Source organism: Lynx rufus, unplaced genomic scaffold, assembly GCF_022079265.1.
Source record: "Lynx rufus isolate CCGP_SWC_20201006 ecotype Redwood Valley unplaced genomic scaffold, mLynRuf1.p SCAF_2, whole genome shotgun sequence".
Lineage (NCBI taxonomy): Eukaryota > Metazoa > Chordata > Mammalia > Carnivora > Felidae > Lynx > Lynx rufus.
Window position 1 is genome coordinate 70,340,347 of NW_025814834.1, and position 8,188 is coordinate 70,348,534.

At 36.6% G+C, this 8,188-nt stretch overlaps 1 protein-coding gene across 2 annotated transcripts in view; it reads left to right on the forward strand.

The window, feature by feature from the left end:
- The window catches only part of IFIH1 (interferon induced with helicase C domain 1), a 57,931-nt gene extending 52,292 nt beyond the window's left edge, over positions 1-5,639 (forward strand). For both annotated transcript variants that reach the window (XM_047083418.1, XM_047083417.1), the window contains 3 exons: positions 1,602-1,792; positions 2,306-2,399; positions 2,498-5,639. In XM_047083418.1, coding sequence (XP_046939374.1) covers positions 1,602-1,792; positions 2,306-2,399; positions 2,498-2,677 — 465 coding nt within the window. In that variant the 3' untranslated portion in view covers positions 2,678-5,639. The remainder of the gene's footprint in view (positions 1-1,601; positions 1,793-2,305; positions 2,400-2,497) is intronic.
- The last annotated feature ends 2,549 nt before the right edge of the window (positions 5,640-8,188 follow it).

Below are 8,188 nucleotides of genomic sequence, written 5' to 3' on the forward strand. Positions count from 1 at the left end.
TCAAGAGTCAGGCTCTCAACTGACTGAGCCACCCAGGCACCCCTATTCTTTACTATTTTAAAACTAATCTTTTAGTTTCTGGTGTCCTGATTACATACCCATACACTAACTTTGGATTTATTTTTATCTTTTCTGTTGCACCTGTGTTTCTTAATTGCCTGCCATGTACATGATCCCATGCCAAATCATCTTTTATCAGCTCAGTGAATGATAGTATCTTGCAGGAACAACCTAATTAAACTTTTAGGGAACATAATACTTCAATTTTTTATATTGTTATAATTTACACATGACACTAGTCTTTGTACTTGTCTGTTTAAACTATTATATGGCCCATGGGCTGCTTACAAGGTTTAGTTCTCCTTTCTGTAGTAAATATGGCTGTCTTGAATCAAAGCCCAAAACAGAGGTGAGAGCCAGAGATGGGCCATTCAGCTTTGCTCATCAGCACTGATAATTTACTTTTACTACAAACTTCCCCTCAGCCTTCAGGAAAACAATGGCATCCTGCACATTTTAATATAAATTTGCTATCTATGAGTGGTTTAGTTTGGAGGTAAATTATTTAAGAAACAAGTTTTCCTAATGTGAAGTTATGTAGGTGTGAGACCTGGCCAGTGCCTATCTCAAGTTTTGTGTCTCTACATTGTTTCTGTTATGACATAAATTTTGCCACTAGCCACAGGGCCTGGAATACACAGTTAGGGTCTTATTCTCTCATAAAAAAAATGTGGATAATCTAGATCCATATGATAGCTCCATGATGTCAAGGAAGCCAAGACCTTTCTCTCTCTTATCTGCCCTCTTAGTATTTGGTTTCTGTTATCCAGGTCAAAGAGAGTTTTTTTTTTCAAATTTCAACTGTCACATGCTCATTTTAGATGGAAGAAAGAAGATGGAAAAGACAAAGTGCAAAATGGCCACTATCTGATACTTGAGCTTTTCTAGAAATTCTACTCAACATCTTACGTCTCACTGGCCACTGGCTTGGAATGTTGTAATGTAGCTAGCATATTTTCATCTGGGATGAAATTATAGTTCTGTTCCCAAGAAGAATGGACTCTGGGTGGGAAACTAGTGTTTCTGCCACAAATGTGTAAAGAAGAGATTGAGTAAGATAGCAAAGGGTCTAGAAAAGATTAAAGAAATTGGTGGCAGGGGTGGGGTGGCTTATCACAAGTTAAGAGAAGACTATTGGTAATGTCATAATAGTGTTTAGGTCTTCAAAGGGATTCCGTGTAAAAGAAGGCTTAAACTTATTTTATGACACCGAATTGAAACTAATGGCAAGGGAGAGAGGTGGTAGGATGAGGTGTTATTTTGTTGTTGTTTTGTTCTTGTTTTTTTAATATTACTAAAGACTTTCTCACAGTAGAACTTGTCTAAAATGGAAAAGGTTGCTTTCTGAACACATTTCCATGATTACAGGAAAGGATTATATGCAAAATTCTTTGGAGGCTATCGCCTCATTATTTTTCTTTCTATACTAAGGCCAAGTGTACATTTTGTAACTATTTAAGATCTCTGAGTTCCAGGAGACTTACTTCAGTGAAGCTGTGAAAAAAAAAAAGAAACACTGAATTTTTTTTTTCTCAATGCAGATTTTGGAATTACAGATGCAAAGTATAATGGAAAAGAAAATGAAAATCAAGAGAAGTATCGCAAAGTATTACAAGGAAAACCCATCGTTAATAAATTTCCTCTGCAAAAACTGCGGTGTGGTAGCCTGCTCTGGGGAAGACATCCATGTAATTGAGAAGATGCACCATGTCAACATGACACCAATATTCAAGTAGGTCCGGGAACACTGAATTTTTAGTTTCTGTATAAGAAGTGAAGTAGGTTGTACTCTGCGTGTTCTTCCGAAATAGTACAAATGAGGTTCATTATTTTTCAGAACTTCTCCTCCTTTAGCCCCCATATTCTATCCCTATTTCAAATGTGACTTTTTCAAATATATTGCACTGAGGCACGGGGGGAGAAGGGAGAGCCCCAGAGCCATTTTGGTCCAAGGTGCATCAGTCTGGTGTGTAGTCATATTTGTTCTCAAATTTTTGGACAACTTAAGTCTAGTTAAAATAATCTACAGACTTAAAGAGGCCACCAAAAGCAACATGGCCCTTGAGAGATGTATGCGGAAAGGGAGCGTCTACCTGATGATCTGTGGGGGCAGGAAGGAGAGGGGGATAAGGTGTGGGATATGCATGCAGGTGGCTGAGCTTCAGGTCCAACAGCATGTACCCATAATTTGCATATTTGTCTGTTGCAAATTCTCAGGTATGTTTTTACTCCTTGATAATTTTAGGGAACTCTACATTGTGAGAGAAAACAAAGCTCTACGAAAGAAGTTTGTAGACTATCAAACAAATGGCGAGATTATCTGCAAAATATGTGGCCAAGTGAGTAAAGTGCTGTGAGCTTATGTTTACTTTGACCACAGGGAATTCTTAATTGGATGTGCATGTAATTTTTCCCCTCACTCTCTTTTGTTTTCTAGGCTTGGGGAACGATGATGGTGCACAAAGGCTTAGATTTTCCTTGTCTCAAAATAAAGAATTTTGTAGTGGTTTTCAAAAATAATTCACCGAAGAAACAATACAAAAAGTGGGTGGAATTACCGATCACGTTTCCTGATCTTGACTATTCAGAATATTGTTTGTTAAGTGATGAGGACTAACATTCGATTTGAGACTCTTTAAAAAATATTATCATCTTAACATTTACTTTGATTTTGATGAGTGTTTTTACTATACTACAGAACTGATGTGAGGATTAATAAAGTCATTGCCTTACTCGGTGTTGAGCTGCATGGAGGAAGATAATGTATTATGCTTTCAAGTATCTATCTTGTTGTTGGGCAGGGGTAAAGAACACCTAGCAGTAATATGCATTAGTATGGAGCATTACGGGACTGTGGAAAGAATGCTAGCATATAAAAGAGGCATCCAAGGTACCACTGTCAGTCCTGTCACACTAATCCTCACGATGAAATTAACCAAATCAGTTCATCTTTCTGAACCAGTGTCCTTATTCGTGAAATCGTCATAGTATTATTTACCTTTGCTTTCATTAGCTTTCTACTGCTACACAACAAATTAGCACAAACTTAGTGGCTTAAAACAACAGTCCTTTATTATTACACATGCTCTGTAGGTCAAAGGCCTGGACAGGGTCCTCTGCACAGGGTCTCAGAGACTGAAATCAAGTTATGAAACAAGTGATGTTTTTCATCTGGGTGTACTGGATGAACATTGAATCACTTCCAAGCTCTTTCAAGTTGTTGGCTATCATTTCCTTGAAGATGAAGATGGGGATTCCTGTCTTCTTGCTAGCTGTCCACTGGGGATCACTCTGAACAGGTAGGGCTGCCCTCTTTATGTGACTTGCTCATAGACCTTTTATAGCACAGCTATTTGCTTCTTCAAAGCCAGCAGGACAATCTCTCTCTTGTCTGCTAAGATAAAATCTGAACTGTAATCACAGGAGTGACTATCTCATATTCATAGATCCTGCCCACACTCAAAGTTCAGGGATTTTGAGGGCATATACACCAGCAGACAGAAATCTTGGAGGCCGTCTAAGAATTCTGCCTCTCATACCACTTGCTCAGCTTTTGTGAGTAAGTGATATATGTATTCATATGAAAAGCACTTTGAAAAATATTAAAGCACCATAAAAGGCAAGGTACTATGAAGAAGCAGCATCAGGTAGCTTAAGTCTTATTTTTTCAGCTTTCCCTCCATAAACACAGGAATGGTGGCTAAGTCCAGACTATTTATTAATACTTGTAAGATTACCTATGTCAGTAGAGATGTCTAGGGTTCACAAAGGATGTTAGCAGGGAGCAGATGCTTGATGTTATTAGAGAAAATATCTACCTCCACTTGTCCCTGACACCAGGTAGAAGGGTAACCTCTCCATGACTGTGATATTTTCAGTTTTTCTGAAGTAAGTATGATTATTTGGAGATAGGCACAAGGTGCAGCATTCAGAACATTCTCACAGTAGACAAGCAACCTCTTTTGCCATGGAAGAGACACATGATTGAGACTGATTCACAATTGACCGTTTTAACCCACACTTACTCAGATGGTCTGCTGCATGGAAAGTGTTACCTTCTGTGACTAAAGAGAAACAAAATGTTGGAGGGAATGAGAAAGAAAATTCTTCTGTGGTTTTGATGAATTAATTAAATTGAGTCTAACATTAGCTTTTCTTAATAAGAACCAAGCAAAGATGAATATTAACCAATGAGAGCTCTTGGGACAAAGAAGATTGTGGTTTTCTTAAAATACTTTTAAAACCTCCAGCTGACTCCATTTAAAGTACTGCTGTCTTCTAGAACATTTTGGAAACTATGCAGGAAACCAAATGCATAAAATAGCTAAATGTACTACTGTAACATATGTAGACTGTTTTTGAGGTGTCAACAAATATCAGGTTTTTTCATCTGTGTTTTCCAGTAAATTTTTTTTTCAATAAAGAAGTGTTATCTTTACCTCAAAGTTTTGAAATACGTGTTCCAAATAGTATAAAACTTAATATGTGATGGTACCTGAAAACTCAAATTATGATGCATGTAATAATCGTAGCATTTTGATTGATCGTTACCGAACAGTTTAATACTTAGAGTATTTGGATATCATTTACAGGATAGCCTCATGACATGTAGATATCAACCTGGAGTTGGAAGGCCTAGGCCTAGTTTTAGTCCCCATGAAACCTTCAGTTACTTGGGGCACTTTGGGCAACCTCATCTCACAGGTGCTGTGTTTCCTCTCCTGGAAAATGAGAGACTGGATTGAATGGTATTAAAGGTCTCTTACAAGTCTAGCATTACCATACTCTATGCTTCTGGCTCCCTGGTTGCTTTCATTTTAAGACCTTGTCTCATGACTTGTGGTAATATCAGCTGTGGGCTAAATACCTGGCAGGCCTATGACACATTTGTAAGTAACTCATATCTGCTAAAGGGCAGTTGCGGGGGTCTCACAGGAAAGGTCCATTGGCTGGAGTCCTGTATCTCAAAGTGGGTTGGAAAGGCCTGAAAGTGTCAGGAGATTTTAGAGCACCCATTCCCAAGCCAGTAGATCAGTGACCAACTTTGTGGGTAAGAGATGTCAAGGTCTTATACCAAAAGTTTGAGATCACTTGAGACGCTATGAAATTAAAATACAATAATTTACAGTTCATACAAACATTTGAATGTAAGGCATTGAGGCAGCACGTAAGTGAATAAGAAATGGTTGCTCAAAGGACCATGAGTACACGTCACAAGCAGTTGTTGAAAGCATAAAACACTGCAATTTAATATCTCACAGTGTTTGTTATGCCTTAGGGAAAAGAAGGCTTCTGGTGGTATTTTCAATTCAGTGGAACATCAAGCCAAAGAGGATTTAAAGTTTCCCATCATTGTTGGTTTTAAGATGTGAAGAATTCAAACACACTTATGTGCAGATGGGAAAGAATAATAAAGAGTGAGAGAATAGTAAATTGCTTGTTGGGTGTTATTGATAAATCCTGACAAATGATGCTGCTACAGTCTTTTCTGGGCACCCTGATCCTTTCTCAACAGTGCATCTTTACACGCTTTCTCCCTTCTTCGCCATCTCTCCAGCGGACATCCTTTATGTTCCACACAGATGAAACCCATGTGGCACTTCCCAGCATCTAGCACAGTTCCCATTTTCGGAACTAGAATGTTGGGATGAGCACTGGGTGTTGTATGTAAGTGATGAATCACAGGACTCTATCCCCAAAACGAAAAGCACACTGTATACACTGTATGTTAGCCAACTTGACAATAAATTATATTTAAAAAAATAAATAAATAAATAAAAGGAAGCAGATTAGAAAAAAAAAAAAAAAGAAGAACTAGAATGGAAAGAACATGCAGGGGGAATAATATTCACTCACCCTGAGCATAACAAAGTGCTTGTTTCCAAAGCCTGATAAACAATTACATTAGTCACCACAGTAAAGTAAAAAAAATAAAACAAAAAACAAACAAAAAACCAAGAAAATTATTTCATTTCCTTCTAAGAGTTATAAAGTTAATTTGAAATAACCATGAAATAACCATAAGCTTCTTCAGTCTCCTTCAGTTTGTGAATTTCTCCTTAATTTGTCATACTAGATACAGAATTTTACATCTTTGTTTTTGTGGGGGAGAGCATGGACTGAGATATAATTGGGTTTGGATCCTCAGTAGCTTTGTGACTTGGGCAAGTCACTTGATCTCTCTGAGACTATAGTTAGTACCAACCTTGAGGGACTGTCATGAGAATTTGGATATTGTATGGAACATACCTAGCATTTGGCATTTAGTAGGAATTAATATATAGAACATACTAGTGAGAGTGGCCAGAAAAGCAACAATAGTTGTAATAGAACAGCTGTAGGAATAGCATAAAAATAGTAAATTTTAGATTTATGTTTGATAATAAGTAGGTTACCTACAGGACTAGAGTTCCCACATCCAACATTTAGCCTAGAGGGCTTATCCAAGAGCTAAGTGGTAGCTGTAATGAAACATGATTGCTCTGAATGTGCTATTCATTGTCAGTGGAGGGAAGATTTAATGTCCATATCTGTAGGCCAACAGAAAAACAGGTTTCAGCGTGAACACAAAGATCAGCACTGATTTATTAAGTGGTTATAGGACTTCACTAGGTCTATTATGTAGGTACAATTTTAATGAGATCCCGTCTTTATCTTCAAGAATAATGTGACAGTGTTGCTGTATTGACCTGCCCAACAATTGCAAGAGAGAGGGGTTGTAGCATGTCAACAGTAATTTTTGTCCAACATGAATGATGATTGTCTTTTATTTGTTTCTAAATCCTTAAACTTTTTAGTCAGAGCATATGAAATATAAAATACACATGGAAAGCACTGCAGATATTTTTTGTAATTTTTAGATATTTTCCACACAGAGTATTACCAAGTTCTTCTTTATATAAATTAATCATCCCAGAAGTATCTCATTTAAAGATGAAATTGGCTGTGAGTCCTATTAGTTCATAATTTTAAAATCCAAATTAAAGACCAGATCCTCGGTGGGACTATGGGAAGAGAAACAGACCTTATAGGAAGTAATATTTAACCATGCAGTTGGAATACATTTGGGCCACTATTTAAGTTGAATATGTTTGATGAAGTATATTAGTTTTTACGTACTAATTTCATAAATGGACTTGATCTTGACACTTATGAAAAAATTGTATTTAATTCAGTTGTATGTATAAAATAATACTGAACCAAAGATGAGCATTTTTTCAACTTAAGTATTTCCTTCAAATACTGTCTTCTGCTGTCTCTTACGAAGCTTGTACTTTAAACACGTAGCATGAATGGACTGTTGGATGGTTAGTTCCTTCATTTTGATTCACTTAACAGGTCATAACAGTGATCATAACTCATCAAGCTGTAAGGATTTGTATAATACTAAAATGCCCAAAACAACTGATTTAGTGTTGTTTTGGACTGGACAGGGTTGCCCACCTGAGATTAATATCACTTCAGTACCACACCAATGTTTCTATTGCTAAATTTACTTTTTTTCTTTGCATTTTACCCAGGTTTATAATTTCATGACTTTACTTTGCACAATTTATACCAATAACTGTGATAACCTGTTGAGTTCACAGTTGCAACTTTCAAAGGATTGATCTCATTTGACAGGTGTATCTCAAATCTTGTGATGTTTCTTGTGTTTAATTAGACTAAATGGCTTATTCTATTGAAAGCTACTAACCTCATGGTGATAGCTCACTTAAGGCCCTAGATTTTGTAATGAACAACTTGGTTCAGTGTTTTATTGTTATCACTCATTTATTTTGGGATAAAATGCAATCCTCAAATGACTAACTGCAAGAAACAAACAAAAACCTGTCATTCCATGTAAAACATTGTGTTCCATGCAAGAGAAGAAAAAGAAGAGAAAATGAAGGTAAAAAGGGAATAGATAGAAGCCAAATGAAATAGAAGCAAAGAAATTAAAAAGACAGCCACATGATAACACATAGACAAAGAAATAAGAACAGAAGAAGAAAAAATAAATTTAACTGAGGGATATTCATACATCTAATAAATGACCAATTGTTTCTTTTCTACTCATCAAATAATTTTAAGTCTTCCTATTTGTAAGGTACTATATTTTAGGCACTGAAAGTAAAATATGGATCTT